Consider the following 18,201-nt stretch of genomic DNA (forward strand, 5'->3'; position numbering starts at 1 on the left):
CCTTTCGAAGCATCTCCATTGGACTCTGCTCGCTGATTTGATCGGATTTGGTTATATAATTGACATTCTATAATTGTTATTTGTCGTGGTCAGCAACTAAAACGTGAGTTGCCTTCGTCTCTGCAGAAGTAAAGCTACCGGGAGCTTTGTTTATACAGACCGCTCCGAGGGAATTACAGTCAGGACTAAAGCGCAACAATCGAAAAGACACAAAAAGAATAACATTGAACGCTACAGGTCCGAAATGCCCACTATTTTCCCAACATGGCCACACATCCTATTTGGCGTCCTTGAACCTATCTCACTGTACGCCCAGCTCAACCCTTTCCCCTAACCATGCAAGAATACTACTGACCCGACCATCCTTAATGCAGGGCCCTCGGCAGTGTCTTCCCCCTCTACGACCTGGAAGGCTTTATTGCCGGGCAGACACCCACCATCGCAGCCCCAGCCACCTTACACCCAAGCAGCGTCGCACTCGCCTACCAACTCGGCAATGTCTATTCCCTCCTCTTCCTAGTCGGTGTCGGTGTCTGCCACGCCACAACAGAGCCAAGGGTGCTGCGCAACTATCTAATTGGACTGGCCATCGCCGATGTAGGCCATGTCTACGCCACGTACTTGGCGATGGGCTGGGACGCGTTTGCGGACGTTGGGGCATGGAACGCTTTGACCTGGGGTAACATTGGGATCACGATGTTCCTGTTCGTTAATAGGATCGCTTATTTCTTGGGCATTTTTGGTTATGCGAAGGCGCCTAAGGCGGCTGCAAAACGGGAGTGAGGTGTGACCTACTGCTTTGGTTGGCCCGACCAATAGTTATATGCACTCTGTTCTTTCGGTTGGTACCGATGAAAAAAGCAAAGATCCGAGCGGGGTCTTTGGCTCACCCTCGTCCCTATTCCCTCCCTTGCGTGTGCGTGAGGCTGCATATCTGCGCGATTTAACCTTGGCTTTACTCTTGCCTGGCGCGGCTCTTCGGATGCAATGGGTGCCACCTGATTCGTAGGTTCTTGAACGGCTTGAACGGCGCGAAAGGGAGATAGGGTCGTGCGTAGGATGTGGCTGGGTGGATCTGTTGGTATGCTTGTATTTGCTTAACTACGTTGGGGATTATGGAGATAGACTGATCTGGTTACGTTTTCAGATCCAATGAGCGTCCACTGTTATATTATGCAAGTGTAAATATAATCTCGAATGTCACCGGGGGAGAAAAAGGAAAAATAGATTCATATTAGCATAATGCAACGCCGGACTCCCCGGCGGTGCCCGATACTGGCATGGGTATCAGAGTAGAAATACAGATTATAAAATATAGTATTTGAGGTCATCTCGTGTAGATCCCTCGTAAGACTGCCAAGGAAAACACCTCATCAATGCATTAGCTGACCGGAGAGACAAACAATTGAAATATTTAGCCCACGGCCCTCGAGGCGGTCTCGCCACCTGCAGCCACACAAGCCAAGCACACGCCCAGGTAGGTTGCTTTTATTCTCTCACCGAAGTCGGGAGCCTAAGTAGGCTGATCTGGTGACTACCTCTGTTGGGTTTACTGGGTGCTTTGCAGATACTGGAAAACTGGCTGGAGGACGGATTCGCCGTTTTCCTTGTGATCACGGATGTGAGGGATCAGGAAAGGAATGCCGGGGAATTTTTGGTAGTGCTGGCGATAGGCGGCATAGTTCTGAGCTGGGCTCATGAGGGAAAGGATTTCCTGCGGAAACAGAGTCTCGAGGGTAACCACGTTTCCTTGGGTGCCTGTGTTGCCAGGGCGCGTTTTCAAGATGCTGTAGGTGTGCAGGCCTTTGATGATAGCCGTGAAAGAATGATAATTACGTGTTGTTAAAAGCGTCTGTGCAGATGATTGTACGGTTAGAGGGCTTTGACATTGGGACCTCGGCGACTTTGGTAAGACTGCTCACCTGTGCACATTCTTGTAGATATGGGATCAGGTCTGGAAGTGCAGCGCAGCATTCCCAGACAGAAACGCTGAGTTCGCGCCACTGAACCTTCAATTGCCCCACGACTGCATCCTCTGCTATTAGGCTTTGCCGGGTCAACTCGGCAAAGTGGTGCTCGTCTAGGCCTCTCATGCTGCGGGCCAAGTCCGTTGGAGATGTCGACTCGAGATAATCGTCCAGGAAAGGAATAGAGGTATCAAATGGGGTCCTCCAGTCCATGGTAGGAGCATGGACATACTTTCGGCGAAATCGGATTGTCAAAACACTTAACATCTTAAGCATAGCAATAAGCCTTCCTGGCTGCTCCTTGAATAAGGCCTGTATAGGGCCTGCGATGAATTCAAACCCAGCGGTGGGTTTAGTCACGTCACGATTTCCCCCAGGTCGCACAGCTATGAGGCACTGGACTAACGCTCGGTATGCGAATGGACTCCGCGACCGAAGATGCTATAGAAGTCAGCTGAGGCTCTATATAATAATAGCTATAGCCGGGTAATTCAAAGAACGTACCTTTCCCACTTCTGTGTACAGAGGAATGTCCTCCGGATAGGCGCCTAGATGATCCCGGAGAATAATATAAAGAGCCTCGTGCTGCTGTAGAAACCAGTCGACAAAGATAGCATTGTATCCGAGGGCAGCCCGTACAAGCTCTTCGAAGGCAACCTGCTTAAAGTGGAAATGGCTCTCGGCCTCAATTGCGGCAGCGATTTCCCGCGCATCTAGAGTAGGGCTCGGCTGAGGCGGGAGCCAACTCCAAGGAATCGCCTGGAAGGGAGATATACTCGACCGGCGTAGGATCTCCTCCACCCTCTGTATATGAGAGAGATTCCCAAGGAGCTGGTACTCGTGGGGCTCGGACAGCGCCATCAAGAAGGTGTCAATTGTGTCCACATTGCGAGCGCAAAGCGACGTCCTCGGGAAGTTTTCGTCGCGAAAGAGCCCGAATTGGATCACACGGCTAATTCCTTGGATATCGAACGCCCAGAACACAGTTGTGGCCTCGTCTTCCCACCAGCGATAAGGCATGAAAAAGGCGGGGATTTCCAAGTTGAGTTGGAAGATTGATGGGTAAGAATGTCCCCAGTCCGAAGCCGCAATGCTAGATTGAGCCGACATGGTCACTTCCTTGGGTGACGAATATTGCCTGACCCCTGGAGTGGGAAAGGTCTGGGGAGGCGGTTCAAAGGCCGATTCTTCTGGGCTGGTCGATTGCATTTATGCGGTCACCATCGGGGAAAAAATTTTAAAAAAAAAATCTAGGCCAACACATTAGGCCAAGTACACACTGACGCTCATGTAACACGGCGCTTGAATAGAGTAATTACAGGGGATGCCCAGGTGAGAGGTGTATGTTAAACGCGACGCGAGAGAGGGATCATGGGAACGAGAAATAGGAAAACTAAATAACGCACAGGTAATAAAACAAGCGGGTTGCTCGGAACGGTGGAGGGTGATTGGTTTTAAATATAAGAGAGATGAATTTCCTTTATCCCTGTTACTTCCGCCACGTTCGACACATCACGAGGGTTGAAATTGGGACAGGGGACTCTGGGCATATTAACAAGGGCGCTGATCCCAGAAGGTTAACGGGAAGAGCCGTCGGGAGAAGGAAATATTGTCATTGGGAGTATATAGAGAGATTACTTCGGACCGGAACCTCCTAGATCGGGGAGAAACTGGTGAACTCCATAAATTAATGAGATCTGCAAGTTGGGCTTCTCTGCTGGTTACCGAGATTGTTATGCCGAACACCCGTTGGCCGTTGGGCTGCAGCGAGAAAAAAAAGCCTTGGAATATTTAAATCTGGCTCGGTTAGCAATACAAGGATACAAGGAGAGTTGGTGAAGGAATCGGTTGAGAAGCGGTCAACTTTAACAAAGATTCTGGAAAAAGAGGAAGCCTAATTAGTCAAGACAAAGAGATAATTATGGAGTATTCGGTATCTTGTCCGTATGGGATATATGAGAGACAGATAGCATCTCCACTCTAAGATTGACCATTGGTCCAGATCATATACACAAAAATGGGCGCTAACGTAGTGGCCGTAAAATGCCAATGTGGAGTAACAAAGAATCCTTCTGGAGTACGGAGTACTACGGAGTACCCCGTACAGGGGATATACGAATGGAACACTTTAGAATCTTTTGTTTCTTTGGATTCTATGGAAGTCCGCAAATTGGTTTGTCCGTCAATCGTATATTGATGGGCCCTATAAGCATACTGGAAGTTCCTGGCGAATTTCCAATTGAGGTAATCAGGAACAAGTATTGAACTTTATAACCTAAAATGGTAAAGATGATAGGGGACTGTCATTATATTTGTTGTACGGTGTACTCCGTATACGAATATCATTGAATTCATTATAGCTTACGGAGTATAATAATCCCTGATTAACCTTTCATTCTCGTTCAATTAAAAACAACAATACTACCCGTGTTGAATCCTTGTGAGATTCCTTTATGTACACCGCTACACCCCCAAGGTTCGAATATCTTAAAGAAGGATCGGCATATGTTCCTATGGTCCCATGCTCCTGGAATCCTTACACATTCCCACTGCACCGTATAGCAGTTACCTAAGATACCAGTTGCAGGAAGTACAAAGTAATTCTACGACGGGTACATTCTCCAGTCTCATGGATTTCAGTAATACCACGTGAAATTCGAAGGTTCCCGAGGTTCTCCATAAACCCGGTTCCCTGGGACTGGGACGGATCTCGGATCCACGTCAAAGTTTGTGATATCATGTTATAAAGGGTGATGTCCTTGAGTCTGTGAGTTTCTGGGTTTTGCGGCTTAATTTCTTATTGATATTAGGGTTCCATCTATAATAATGGGAAGTGCAGCGTTATGCAGAGAATACCAGAGCCACTACCGAGTTCCAACTAGTCTAGGCCCAACATTTACATTTCCGACACATACGATTGACCAATTGGGCACCTTGGGTAAAAGTATATTGCGCTCAATATTCCGGGTCCCAGGGGTCACGGTTAAAAAATAATCCACAACTGCATTGTTGTGCATCCCCCAGATAATATGCCCATTTGTACGTCTTGGGCTAACTGTTTGTCAGTGCAGCCAGCCACCAAGATTGCAGCATGCAGCAATACAATCGCATCGAGGCAAGATCCCCCTTGCCACTTTCCTACGCCTTGCCTTTCCATTCCTCGTTCCACTACCACTAACCCCTGCAGAGGCCAGTTCACCTCTCTCCACAGTGCATAAAATGACCGGTCACGAATCCTACGGCTCTAATGCTGTCGTGCATGTTACCAACTTACCAACAGTATGGCGCTTGGAACACGCAAATCTTATCCCCAGTATCCCCAGTGGTGATCCGAACGTGGGACGGCCCAGTGCTAGAATTGAGTTTGGATCTATCAGATTATTCTGTTCCCCTCCCTCCATTGTTACTTGTTACCATCCCCACCCATAAGCCGTCGGAGAAATTTAAGAGAGAAAAAATATACTTCCAAGGGCCGGATGTGTGAGCCGTTCGGCTCTCTCGTCCCTTGCCCTCGGGAAGGTGTGGTAGACATGTCTGGGTGGATGGAGCAAGCACCCATTTTATAAAGCCATTGCCCTCTCTGGAGCCCCACGACTTTTAAGATTCGCTCATCCCGATAGGGATTGAGAGGGTCCCTCCGCAATCCGACCCGACACCGGAGGCGAATAAGTTATTCTTAGACTCTGGGCCTCCTTCCCTGCTTGTTTTCCATATGCTTGCTCGCTTATACTATAGGTCTACGGAGTATGTGCGTACCTAATTTCTTCCACAAATAGCTCTATCAAGCGCCCACAACATCTACATATATATATGCTGTGGTTGTCAAAATACTTGGCGACTTGAATGAACCTCAGGCTGAACGAATCCACAGGGATTACTTATACAATTTAATTTTTTTTCACTAAGGTAGCCCGGGTGGCGCAATTAGCAGCGCACATGACCCTTAAAAGATCTTTGATTTCTAAAAGTGGAATGACTAGGTTCCTGAGAGGGGTTTATTGAAAAAGTTAGTGCTCGATATACTAGGCATTCATTTAATAGACCCTCAGCCCACTTCTATAGTCGCTAGTCTCGAGGCGCTTTTATGGAGAGATTGCTAATTATAAATCGATATATCCTTCGGTATTCCTAATTTATTTCTTCCCGTTTCCATTTAAATTTCTCGGGGAATAGGAGGAAGTGAAGGCATCCGAAACCTTCGGCAATGAACTTGGATTCATATAAGGAGAGCGTCTTATTAAAGAGACCGAGTACTTAAGACAAATCAGAAACAACTCCACATCGGACACTTTTTGCTATTGCATTGCATGAGCTAGCTCCATATGCCGGACACACCTCGATTTTCAGTACCGAGTACACAGTGGACATCAATCCCCGTCTACACACACCAATTGGACCGCGACACCTTGTGATCGCCACTGATCGCCATTGTCGTATAGTGGGCAACTCGGACTGCATGGGCGAGAGTCAATAAATAATTCGCGGGCATGAAAGTCAGGACACTAGTCGGGAAGATCCGGGCTTAAGTTTCTTATTCTGATCGCCATCTTCAGGCTTGCGAGTTAGAATTTAGTAACCCCACCGTTCCCGTGCGGTGTACTAAATGTACTGTGTGTTCCATGTACACCGACACGGGAGGACGGTTGCATCGGATAAGCCGAGGTGCGCTGGTGCGCTGTTGTTATGGATCGATCGATTCGAGCTAACGGGGTTGCGCCGGAGATAAGTATGTACCTGGGTAGGCAATATATATATATTTTCAGCGGGATGATGCATGTCTCGGGTCTTCATCGCTGTTGAGATGCCCAAGTCTCAGCTTGAAACGGCTTTCGCGCTGGTTCGACCGGGGCTTTACTTTGCAGTAGCTTTCGTCTAGAGCTAGACTTGGTGCTAGCAGGCTTCGTGTGTAGTAGCATCTAGGGTGCGATGCATTCGCATCTGAACTACAGATTGAAAGAAAAACAACTACGTGCCCCTTGATCCTCATGTGTACAATAAACTAGGCCTGGGATGATTGCAGAACAAGTATGACCACAGAACAAGCACAAAAAGACAGGACAGCGAATCATCCAGGAAGTAGTAGTGTTGAAGATCCAGGGAAACAAAGTAAAAATACGGTCATTAAATCATTCGAAAAAGAGGTAACGTCAAATGGTATCATATCACTCGGAAACGAAGCGGTTAACCCGTTCCTGTTTTGTTTGCTATGGTTCGAACCTACGAGAATGCATTATCCAAGCCCGTTAAGCAAGACAAGACGCCGTTTCCCAGCTACTGTTTTTAGTGTTGTTTTTAAGCTGCCAGCCAATCCACGAATATCAGAAGATATTGTGAATTTAGTTGGCAAGGTCGTGGGCACGGCGGCGGTCACGCTCCTCAGCAATGGAGAGCTAGAAAATGTTAGGACCAATCCAGAAATATCAATGTCGGGGAATATAACATACCTTGACACCCTTACCCTTGGGGAGGGAAACCCAGGGCTTGTCCTGTCCAATGACGAAGACGTTGGACTCACGGGTAGCGAACTGGTTGTCAAGAGCATCGCGAACGTGGACGATGTTGAAACCACCATCGTGACGCTCACGGTGAGTGATGACACCAACACGACCCATGTTGCGACCACCAGTGGCCATGATGACAACACCGGAGTCGAACTTGACGAAGTCGAGGATCTTGCCAGTGGCAATGTCAACCTTGACGGTGTCGTTGACCTTGATGGCAGGGTCGGGGTAGCGGATGCTGTAGAGCACGCAAGTTAGCAAACCATGTTCTGATCTAATAGGATCTTACTGTTTCCATTGTCCTCCGCCGATCAACCAAAGCTTGGTCCAACGACTGAATGACACGGAACTTGTGGAGTGTGGAACTCACGTTCGCGCATCGTGCGTAACCAAGAATGGGATCCCGCCCTTGCCGAGCTGAACACGCTTGACCTTGCAGAGCTTGTACTCAGCCTCCTCAGCCTGGATGCGGTGGACGGTGAAACGGCCCTTGGTATCGTAGATGAGACGGAAGTGCTCGCCGGTCTTCTCGAGGGAGATGACGTCCATGAAACCAGCGGGGTAGGTGGTGTCGGTGCGGACCTTGCCGTCGACCTTGACCAGACGCTGCATCATGATGGCCTTGACCTCGCGACCGTTCAGGGCGTACTTGAGACTGTCAACGAAAGAAATGTCAGTGATTGTTCGTTTCGCGTCGAGGAATCCAGGATGTCGCGTGCGTACCGGTTACGGATGAAGACAATCAGGGGAAGGCAGTCCCGGAGCTTGTGAGGACCGGGGGAGGCCTTGGGCGCGTAGGTTCCGGACATTTTGTCCAAGAGCCAGTGCGAGGGCGCACTGAGGCGCTTCTGGTGCTTTCCGCTGCGAAAAAATACTTGTTAGTGGTCATGTTCCAAGTCGAGAAATTTTCCATCACTCTCGCAGCGACTGGCTGAACTCGCTGTCCGGCAGAGAGACGAGGCCAGTGTGCAGGGTAGTGATGTAGAGGGCAATCTCATGACACTTACGGGCCGCGCATTTTGACTGATTTGTCGACTGAAGGTTAGGTGGTCGGAGTGTCAAAGAGAAGGCTCAAACCGAGAAGTGATGATCCAAATCAGAGAGGAATTCGCTTAGTGTGTGGTGAGTGTGAGCCCTATTCTCCACTCAGACCAATCAGACTCCACTAGTGGATTTTCGACGCTTGCTTATGTCATCTCCAATCGGATCCACCCGTGGGCACGTGAGCGTCCCTTTTAGAACAATGAGATCTAGTTCGTTTATCCGAAAATCTGTATCTATTTGACATGCGCTGATAATTCCACTTTTCCGTAACTATCTTAAATATAGCCCTTGATAACAGCAACCTCGGCGTTGAGGATGGATGACCCAGCAGCTCCAATGACAGTGTTGTGGGAGAGAGCAGCGAATCGGATATCAAAGTGACCACCTGGGGCACCTTCACGAACCCGACCAACACTTACTGTGTATCCACCGGAGATGTCGCGGTCCAGACGGGGCTGGGGACGGTCGGGCGCATCGAACACCTTAATCGCGGGCTCTGGTGCGGAAGGAGCACCCAACTTCTGTGCCTCGGACTTGTACTCCCGCAGAGCCTCCTTGACCTGCTCGGCGGTGGGGGTCTGGCGGTTCTTGAAACGCAAGGAAACGAATGCCATGTGGCCGTCAGTGACACCAACACGGGTGCAAGTGGCACCGATGCGGAGTCCAGTCTGCTCGTCGAAACCGGTGGCGCTGGCATTCAACGAACCCAGAATCTTCTGGGCTTCGTTCTCAAGCTTGTCTTCCTCGCCGCTGATGTAGGGGATGACGTTGTCCAGGATGTCCATGGTAGGTACACCGGGGTAGCCTGCTCCAGAAACGGCCTGCTCGGTGAAAACCTCGACTTCCTCGACGGGGCCAAACTTGGCCTGGAGAGCTGCGAAGGGAATGACGATGCCAATAACAGCGCAGTTGGAGTTGCAGACCAGGAAGCCCTTCTTGAGACCGTACTGCTCGCGCTGGTGAGGAATCAGATCCAGATGTTGGGGGTTCACAGTTGGAACGACCAGAGGCACCATGGGGTCCTTGCGGAAGTTCTTCGCATTTGAGAAAACAGGGATCTCAGCCTTAATGAATGCCATTTCTGCGTGAAATGTCAGTACATACTCTAGTTTATTAAATCTGAAGGATCTGATATCACATACCAGTCTCGCCAGCAACATCGCTGTTCAGTCCAGAGAAGACAAGGTCACAATCCGAGAACTGCTCAGGCTTGCAGTCACGCATCACCAAGTTGCTGAGCTTCTCGGACATGGGTTTAGACTGCTTCCAGTTCACGGCATCCTTGTATTTCTTGTTGGCTGAACGTTCAGAAGCACCCACAGCGTGAAGCTCAAGGAAGGGGTGGTCTGCCAGCAACAGGATAAAGCGCTGGCCCACGGAGCCAGTGGCACCGAGAACACCTATAGCAAGTTAGGATTGAATGATGCATGAAATAGTCTGTAAAATTCGAGAACGTACCGCACTTCTTCTTTGGGAATGAAGGAGCCATTTTGCTTGAGTTTTATATGAAAACAGGTATCAATCTTGTGTAAGTTAGCAAACCAATAGTTCCAATAAGTCAAAAACCAGCGGTTAATTAAAATATATACAAAACAACAACTGTTCCATGCCGAGTTCTGTCATATACCACCTGGCCACCAGAGGCCTGTATGAGTCAAAGCGTTTCCAGAGCCCCGCATGCAGTATATAGGAGGCTCTGCCAGCTTCAATATCTAACAGACCACATGGCATGGAGCCCCAGGCAATATTCACAGCAAAATATCAATATGAAACAACATGTGTACTTACAGCTTCGCTGATGATCGGGTTAAAGGCTTGTAACATTCCACGCCGACAGCGATATCGCTCTCAGCCAATTGCCTTGCCCCGCGCTTAGTCAGAGTTCTCAATTCGGACAAAATGCTGCTCCCCGATTGGACAAAAGTTGTGGGTCTATGGTCAAAGTTTAATGTCCCAGGGTTTGGCTTGTTTGCAATTTTTCCTATGGCAAAGTCACGGAGATTCTTGGAATATCAAAAGAAAAGGCCACTCAAGAGTGGACTGAGATACGGCTAAATATTTGATCTATTTATTGAGAATGTGCTTGACAACATCGTTGACTGTTTCCATTCCAAGTCCCAACACGTGGTTTGCCAGCTTCTCCTCTTTGGCATAGTGCATAGTTTGAGTGAAGACACGGGGTGTTGCTAAAAACAGTGGCCTGAACCAGAGAAAAAGCGCCATTAAAGTCCCCGGCTGCAAGTTTCCCGACTCCCTCGTTGACTTGAATGTTGGTGGTAGTCTCGTTCATGGCCCATTTTCAGTCCTGACTCCTCCAAAGCAGCAAGGATGTCCTTATGACGGCTGCCCCGACAGCTATCGATAGTTCATCTCGTATGGGGCCGGCCAGTGAACTTGCAGACATACCGAGCTCAGGTACTGGCTGTCAGTGGAGTGCGACTCTCTTCGAGCGACACTTTCAGGTCATGGGCTCTGTCTGAGCAGACACCTAAAATTCCAACTATTTACACCATTCACTGGGCAACCTGGAAGTCTATTCTTGTGTAATGTTTTATACATTAACATGCTAAATCACAATCAATGTCCTGGGCCCGGTGTTTCCTCGTCGTAGTCGAAGATCTTGCCTGGGTTAAGCAGCCAGTTCGGATCCAATGAACGCTTGATACTGCGCATGACATTAATTGTGTCCAGGCCAACCTCCTTTTTCAAAGACCCTTTCTTGCCCAGCCCAATGCCGTGCTCGCCCTGTAGTAATGAATTAGCTGATATTCTGATACTTCCAATATGAACGACTTACTGTGCATGAGCCCTCCATTTCCAGCCCACGATCAACCATATCGTATACTACTTTCTCGACTCGCTCCCTTTCGGCGGGATTGTTACGGTCATACATAATGCTTGCATGGAAGTTTCCATCGCCAATGTGGCCAAGGATACTGGCGAAAAGGCCTAGGTCGACCAATTCCTTCTTAGAGATTTCTAAAAGGAGTCAGTACACATGCAACGGAATAAGTCTTAGAGAGGCCATACCAATAATATCAGGCAGCCGAGAAATGGGCACGGCCACATCAGTCGACCAGACCTCTGAACCCTCCTTACGCAGCGCCATCATGCTCCACAGCGACTGCTTCCGCGCCGACCACAGGTCATGAGCTTCGCGATCATCCCGAGCGAATTCAAAAGACTGCGCATTGTTACCCTGCGCGAGCTTCGTCGTCATATCAATACTATCCGCGACACCAGCAACAGTCCCCGAGAACTTGAAGAACAGCGTAGGAGAGACCTTCCATTCGCGGCCCGTTCCACCCGCCCGATTAATGACGTCCATTTGAACATCATCCATGATCTCCATGCACTGCACAGAGACACCCTTCCGAATAAGCTGCATCGCCGTCGAGGCCGCATCACGAATAGTCGGGAACGCGACGACGCCAACCCGAGTCTGTTCCGGGATCGGAGCCAGCTTCAACGTAGCCTCAGTGACGATACCGAGCGTACCCTCCGAACCAACAAACATGCCGGTGAGATTGTAGCCGGCGGAGGTCTTGCGCGGACGTCGGCGGGTCTTGATGATGCGGCCATCAGCCAGCACGACCGTGAGGTTAATCACCCAGTCCTTCATGGTACCGTAGCGGACGGCGTTGGTGCCGCTGCAGTTTGTGCCGACCATGCCGCCGATCATGGCGGATGGGCCTGGGTCAACGGGGAAGAACATGCCTGTTTCCTTGATCTGCTCGTTCAGATCCATCCACTGGATGGAGGGCTGCACGACGACGTCCATGTCGTCTGGGTGGATCTCTAGGACTTTGTTCATGAAGGCGAAGTCGATTGTCATTCCGCCGTGCGGGGCGGAGAAATTGGCTTCCAGACTCGATCCGCCCGAGTAAGGGATCATGGGCATGCGGTATTTGTTGCAGACCTTGGCGATCTCGGAGACCTCTTGGGTGGTCTTGGGGTATGCGATTGCGACGGGGAGACGGTCGGCATTTAGGCTGGACCATTCTGAGAAGCCGTGTTGGTGGAGATCATCTTCATCGGTGCTGATTGTGTCTTCGTCGAGCTTTGTTCTTAGCTCGTTGATGGCCTGGGGGTGGTTGTTAGTTTGGATGGCTCTGGGATTATGCTGTTGCAATTGAGTGATTTACCTTTTCAAACTCCTTCACTGAGCCATATTGTGGCTTCTTGGACGTCTGTGTCGGCGTCTGGGTATATGAGGAGACGCCGTAGCCTAACCCCGCAGCAAATGCGGAGACGAGTAGAGCCTTGCCCGGGGTCCAAAAGGGTGAAGGGGGAGTGTTTTGAGATGAGGAATTGCTCTCTTTTGTGTTCTCTGTCCCAGCATCGGAACTGTTTAATCTGGCACCGCGAGCTAGAATAGTGCGCGAGATCTGGGGCCGACAGAAAGGAGTTGGCAGCGCTCGTGAGACCCGGAGGACTCGCATTGTGGATATTTATAAGAGATTATAGAGCTGTGCTATAAAAAGGAAAGAAAAGATTCGATGCCATGATGCGGACTTTTTGTACCTCGACCTTGAACCTCGGCCGAGAGATGTAGATTGGACCTTTATAGTGCCATAATCCACTATAATCTCACGATATCCCACTCTCCATTACCGAGGTGGGGAAGCCAAACGTGGGGGCGAATAGGAAAGAAGCGAGGGATATGGTGATATGGTGGTAATTCCGTTGTACGGCAGATTCCGCCCTTTTATCCATAGAGGGCACTTAAAAGGACAAGAATAAGACTTATTCTTCTTTATATTTACAATAATCTACGCTATACTGAACTTACTCATTCCAAGTAGAGTTTATTATACAAAAATAGAGCTATTAATTAGGTTGTAATATGGAAATCAAGGTCTTTACGAGCCGATTCAAAGGGTAAAAAGGCGGTCATAATTTACTATGGCGGATGGTAATGGATGGTCTTTTTTCCCTTCCTATTTTAGTCTTTTTACAATAAATTATATACATCATATTTATTATTCTCAGTTCAATACTATTTCAACGCTGTATAACTAAACCACTGAATGCAGAGAAGTGAAGAAAGCAGATGTCAATGGTTGACGGGGCAACGGACGGAGCAGAGAACCTCGTACACCCAACACAACGCCAACCTTTGGAAGTCAGAGTGAATCGCGTACTAACCACTAAATTCACTTGACATATATGCAATTTTAAAGCGATGGAGCAACTCGCTCAACTAGTGCGCGAGGTGGAGCGCATAGTCACCGCACCTTACGTACCTTCGTTACAGGTAAGTCGGTTGAGACTGGCATTGGAGTATAAATGCTAATAATACCAGGATCTCCATGATGTGGTGCAGCAAAGCCAGTCTTCAACAATTGGCGCCTGGGCATTTTGCAAACCCTGCCAACTTGGCTTGTTGGCTGATGTTTTCATCGAAGCCTTATCACGGTCACGCGTCGCTCTGCCGCTGATCACTGCATTTGGTTTGTGCTCAATGGAAGTCTTGTCGGAACTCGAGTCTGACATGTTTTAGCATCTACCGCGACTTTTAGGGATGCGCTGCTCGAGCGACATCCGGTGGTTTTGGATGCCTTTTTAGAAAAGGCCATGGACACCAATGGGGCTGAGGTGAGCTTCATTCTTTGAAGCCAACAAATGCCAGTTGGACGGCGTCAGCTAACTATTTCAGTATTTACCGGCATGTATCGCATTGTTCTCATCGCCCTTGCCAGCGGGTGTTGTGCCACCAGCTAGGATTGCCCCCTTCATCACGAAGCTGGTGAGCATGATGGCAGAGAATCCCTGTGTCGAGACTGTAGCACCTCTCCAAGCACTCATCTCAGGGCTCAAAGGCTCACCAAGAATTTTGGATGATATCCCATCCGAGGTCATGTCCAATCTCCAGCTGGAGTTCACCAAGACACTGCGCAACCTTGACGACCACATGGGCAACCTCTTGTGCCTGGCAACTTTTGCGCAGATTGCGACGGCACTAGGCACAACATCTCCAAATCAACACGGATCAGAAGCACCATGGCTTCTTAACATTAAGCATTTCTTTGGCCAGAAACGGGGTCTTAAAACACTTGACTTGGTCGTCTTGCGTGTTATACTAGCTTGCTCATCCAGTTGCAATCTGGCACCGCCCGAGGCGGCTGAGAGTATTCGGCTGGCGATTTGCATCGCTGGAGCAATTGAACCCGAGCAGAAACAGGTTTGGATAGCCGGTAATAATCCTAAGATTGCTAAACTGTGCGAGAAGGCTGTCAGAGACGGTCTCTGTGGTCAAACCCAAACGATGGTTAGTTATGGCTGTTCGCGTATCGAGACTAAATGCTAATCATTCGATGATAGGTAATCGTCTTTTTGCACACACTTCTTCCGGCACATTTGTTGCCATCCCAGCTGCGGGAACTTGGCCTAAAAGTCATTTTGTCCAAGAACAGCCAAGAGACTGTGGGAACTATACCACATCAACTGATTCCACGCCTCGCGAAGTCTCTAGCGGTAAGCATGAAAGCTAATGTCCGTGGAAAGCTTCTGATAGCTGACATCAACAGGAATCCGGGGAACTTGCCACTCGGCAACTTTTGACCTTCACTTTCGATGTCTTAAGAAGTAGTAAATCGTCGGGTATGGGAGAGATGGCAACATTACAACTGGCACACTTGGTATTGGCCGGTGTGCAAGACGTACATCCCGAGATCTTGCTTTCTTGTGCCAAGAACTCCATGGTCCCTCTAAGAGAAGTTCTTGGGGAATTGGTTGAACACTTCCCCCGACGACCAAGCGAAAGCCAGTGCAGTGATCGAGCATGGTGTGCATCCAAGCTATACACGAAGCAAAACAGGCTGTTTCTCTCTCTATTGGGACTTTACAACATGGCGACAGCGCAAAGCGGAAGCGACCTTATCATGAAGTCCTTTATGCGACGAGTGGAGCAATCAATGCCGAGCCTCGACTGTGCCTTCTCAACAATAACTTCCAAAGCCTTCCGCGGCTCCCTTACATTGCGCGACAGACATGACCTCTGGCCGACCAAAGTAAACCGCAATTGGCGCTCTGGGGTTACTGAGCTCTTCATGCAGAATGCCCAAACCTCTCACGACAGTATGATGAGGAAGATTGAGGATACGTGCTCTGACCTAGAGCGTCGCTGTTACGATGTTGAAGGGCCTCTGCGAGCTGCCGAAGAAGAGCGAGACATATACGCGAGCGAAAACGAGCAACTCAAAAGGCAAAACAAAGAGTTAAACGAACAACTGTGTACCAACAATACAGAGGTCCAGACTAAGTTACAGAACTCACACGAATGTTTTGTTGAACTTGGCCACGAGAAGACACGCCTTGAACAGCTTCTTCAAGGTCAATATGAATATACCGAAGAGCTGACTGTGTCGCTTGCATCCACACGCGAGGAGCTTCAGCAGCAGCAACGAAGTTCCGAGAAGGCGCTTCTTGAGGAAAAAGAAAAGGCCCGATCTAAGGAATTGGAGATGATGGCTAATTTAACCGGGAAAGATGATCAACTGGAAGAGCTTCAGGAGGAGATGTGCAGTTTGCAAATGAAGAATGAGCAGACACGCCAGAGTCTTGATCAAGTCACGAGCGAAAAGGCCAAATTATCCGAACACTGTAGCTCTCTGGAGCAAGAACTTGCTAGTGCTACAGAGGCATTGAAGCAAACCAGGCTTCTTGCTGATGAGAGAGAGGACGAAGTGAACCGTCTCCTAGCCCAGGAGGAAGAGTTGCGAAAGGAACTGGGAACCGTGGAAACAACAGTGAGTCTTTTTGACAGGCTTTTTAGCATCAATCAATACGATTGGTCTATACTAATTCTTTCTAGGTTGCACAGCAGAACGTTGAAGTCGAGAGGCTCTATTCCACATTGGAAGAATCTGAGGAAGGATCGCGGAGGGAGATTGAAAGGCTGAAACATGACCGTGAAGCCGAAGCTTCTCGGGCCGCATCTGAGGTATGCCTAAGTGTGCATCAAATTGTGTATGTGTGAAACTAATCATGTGCCAAAACAGATAGCGAAGCACGAGACAGACAATCGGCGATTGCATGCTGCTATGCAAGCAGCCGCTCTTGATGCTTCTAAAGATGCCCAATTGAAAGACAAACGGATCCAGCACCTGGAGAGAAAGGTAATTGATACCACCTGTGTATGCAAAACCTGGACGCTCTAACATTAAATTCAGGTGCAAGCCTTACGAGACGAACGTGCTGCCAAGGCCCGTGAGTTTTCAGAAGCACAACAACACATCGGTCGTCTTATGGGCGTGATGGGCTTCTCTGCCAATGCCCCCGAATCAAACGCCGCTCCAAGACACCAGCGAGCCAGGTCCTCTGCCAACGCCACCCCAGCTGCAAGGATCCCGCAACACATAAGCGACGATGAAGATGGCACGCAGCTGGCACAGTCCTTTGAGTCCATAACCTCCAACTTCCATGAACCTACCCCGAAGCGACCAAGAGGGAATCGCAAGTCAACAAACCACCCGTATAACTTCGACACTCCCTCCGCTGCAGCTCCTAAGTCAAAATCCCCACTGCGGGCCAGCGACATGTCTCGCTCGATGAGAAAGCCACTGGCAGAGGCGGACCGCAACAGCCCGACGAAGTCTCAGTCAAGCAGTGCGTTGAAACGCAATCAGGTGGATGACGCTTTCCAGGAGATGCAGACCCAGGAGAATACTGAGGAAAACCGTCTTCACAATCTGGATTTGGATATGGATCTGGAGTTTTCAAGAGACTTTCTCTTCTCCAGCACTGCTTTTACTGGGTCGACGGATCAGATTGCCCCTCAGTGAGAATATTGCTTAGTGGTAGAGAATAGTGTGATTAACCCTGGAGGTACATATGTCGTGAATAATTGTATCATGTCCATCGTATCTGTTGTTTTCCAATGCGTTATTACTTGGGATGTCCTCAACAAATCTATTCCATCCATGGACAAAGCCAGTTCCCTAATCATTAGACCTAGTCCATTTTAATGGTTCATCTGCCGCTATCCAAGTCTATTGTTTGAAGCTCTAGAGTATGTTTCCCCGTCCCTTCATTCCATTTTCCCCGGGATTGTTCACTGCCTTAATGTCTTCAATCTAAGTGGTGGCTTATTCGCTTGTACACTCTAACCAGAGAGTGTCTGTATCGCTTTTTATTAATTTTCCTAGTATTTGCCAACTTCGGGCTGCTAAATGCATTTAGCATACAGTGTACACTTTTAGTCTCACTATCTCTTCAGCTTTCTAAGGTAAGAGATAATTTATTCCTCATTAGGACATCACTTTAGTGGGCCAGGCAATCTATCCTCCAACGAAGATACTATCAATCTAGCTAGGTCAGAGGTAGTCGCCGTGAAGAGTGATCATGTCCTGTGTATGTATATGAGGGATTCTCAGTTTCGCTTCATTCTTGAAAAGAATAACCAGGTACAAGTAGTCCAAATAAGTCTCATTCGTATGTACATGTTAGATGTATACAAGTTTGCTAGTTCTCACTTGACTAAATTCAAACTGATCGGGTGAACCGTCACATTCCTTGCCTGCCATGTCTCTTTGTGGCTCATAGATCTCTCACCTACAGGGCTGTTACAGTTCAAGTAGGTCGCTCTTTCCTATTAAACTGTGCTTCTGCACCTTCCTTCCACTGTTTAGACGGTCGTTCTTTCCTATGTGTGCCTAGGTAAGTTTTCACTTATGTACGTGCCGTGA

The 18,201-nt window shown here is 48.8% G+C and overlaps 6 protein-coding genes across 6 annotated transcripts; 2 read left to right on the forward strand and 4 right to left on the reverse strand.

Moving 5' to 3' along the window:
• Window positions 1-244: 244 nt before the first annotated feature.
• N7525_008732 (uncharacterized protein) lies at window positions 245-783 on the forward strand (the record flags this gene model as incomplete). The annotated part of the gene is made up of 2 exons (XM_002562795.1): window positions 245-306; window positions 375-783. 2 exons carry the CDS (start codon window positions 245-247, stop codon window positions 781-783), a joined length of 471 nt encoding a protein of 156 aa, XP_002562841.1.
• A 766-nt stretch (window positions 784-1,549) lies between these two features.
• N7525_008733 (RasGEF domain-containing protein) lies at window positions 1,550-3,176 on the reverse strand (the record flags this gene model as incomplete). Its single annotated transcript, XM_002562796.2, has 3 exons — window positions 1,550-1,852; window positions 1,923-2,408; window positions 2,472-3,176. The coding sequence occupies 3 exons, from the start codon at window positions 3,174-3,176 to the stop codon at window positions 1,550-1,552; spliced, it is 1,494 nt and encodes a 497-aa protein (XP_002562842.2).
• Window positions 3,177-7,303: 4,127 nt separating this feature from the next.
• N7525_008734 (40S ribosomal protein eS4) lies at window positions 7,304-8,554 on the reverse strand (the record flags this gene model as incomplete). Its single annotated transcript, XM_002562798.2, has 5 exons — window positions 8,476-8,554; window positions 8,192-8,329; window positions 7,839-8,123; window positions 7,412-7,706; window positions 7,304-7,357 (listed from the first exon to the last, which is right to left on the reverse strand). Exons 1-5 carry the CDS (start codon window positions 8,484-8,486, stop codon window positions 7,304-7,306), a joined length of 783 nt encoding a protein of 260 aa, XP_002562844.1. The 5' UTR covers window positions 8,487-8,554.
• A 233-nt stretch (window positions 8,555-8,787) lies between these two features.
• On the reverse strand, window positions 8,788-10,515 carry N7525_008735 (aspartate-semialdehyde dehydrogenase family protein; the record flags this gene model as incomplete). Its single annotated transcript, XM_002562799.2, has 4 exons — window positions 8,788-9,593; window positions 9,655-9,912; window positions 9,971-10,005; window positions 10,301-10,515. Coding segments are annotated over 4 exons (1,314 nt in total), but the record flags the coding sequence as incomplete, so codon positions are not given.
• A 574-nt stretch (window positions 10,516-11,089) lies between these two features.
• On the reverse strand, window positions 11,090-12,954 carry N7525_008736 (FAD-binding oxidoreductase; the record flags this gene model as incomplete). Its single annotated transcript, XM_061214475.1, has 4 exons — window positions 11,090-11,257; window positions 11,310-11,491; window positions 11,543-12,596; window positions 12,658-12,954. The coding sequence occupies 4 exons, from the start codon at window positions 12,952-12,954 to the stop codon at window positions 11,090-11,092; spliced, it is 1,701 nt and encodes a 566-aa protein (XP_061068906.1).
• Window positions 12,955-13,697: 743 nt separating this feature from the next.
• Window positions 13,698-17,298, forward strand: N7525_008737 (uncharacterized protein; the record flags this gene model as incomplete). The annotated part of the gene is made up of 9 exons (XM_061214476.1): window positions 13,698-13,769; window positions 13,818-13,965; window positions 14,016-14,110; window positions 14,172-14,783; window positions 14,837-14,989; window positions 15,043-16,263; window positions 16,329-16,457; window positions 16,516-16,632; window positions 16,687-17,298. The coding sequence occupies 9 exons, from the start codon at window positions 13,698-13,700 to the stop codon at window positions 17,296-17,298; spliced, it is 3,159 nt and encodes a 1,052-aa protein (XP_061068907.1).
• Between the last annotated feature and the right edge of the window lie 903 nt (window positions 17,299-18,201).

This window comes from Penicillium rubens, assembly GCF_028828025.1.
Source record: "Penicillium rubens strain IBT 27055 chromosome Unknown utg000003l_segment0_segment0, whole genome shotgun sequence".
Lineage (NCBI taxonomy): Eukaryota > Fungi > Ascomycota > Eurotiomycetes > Eurotiales > Aspergillaceae > Penicillium > Penicillium rubens.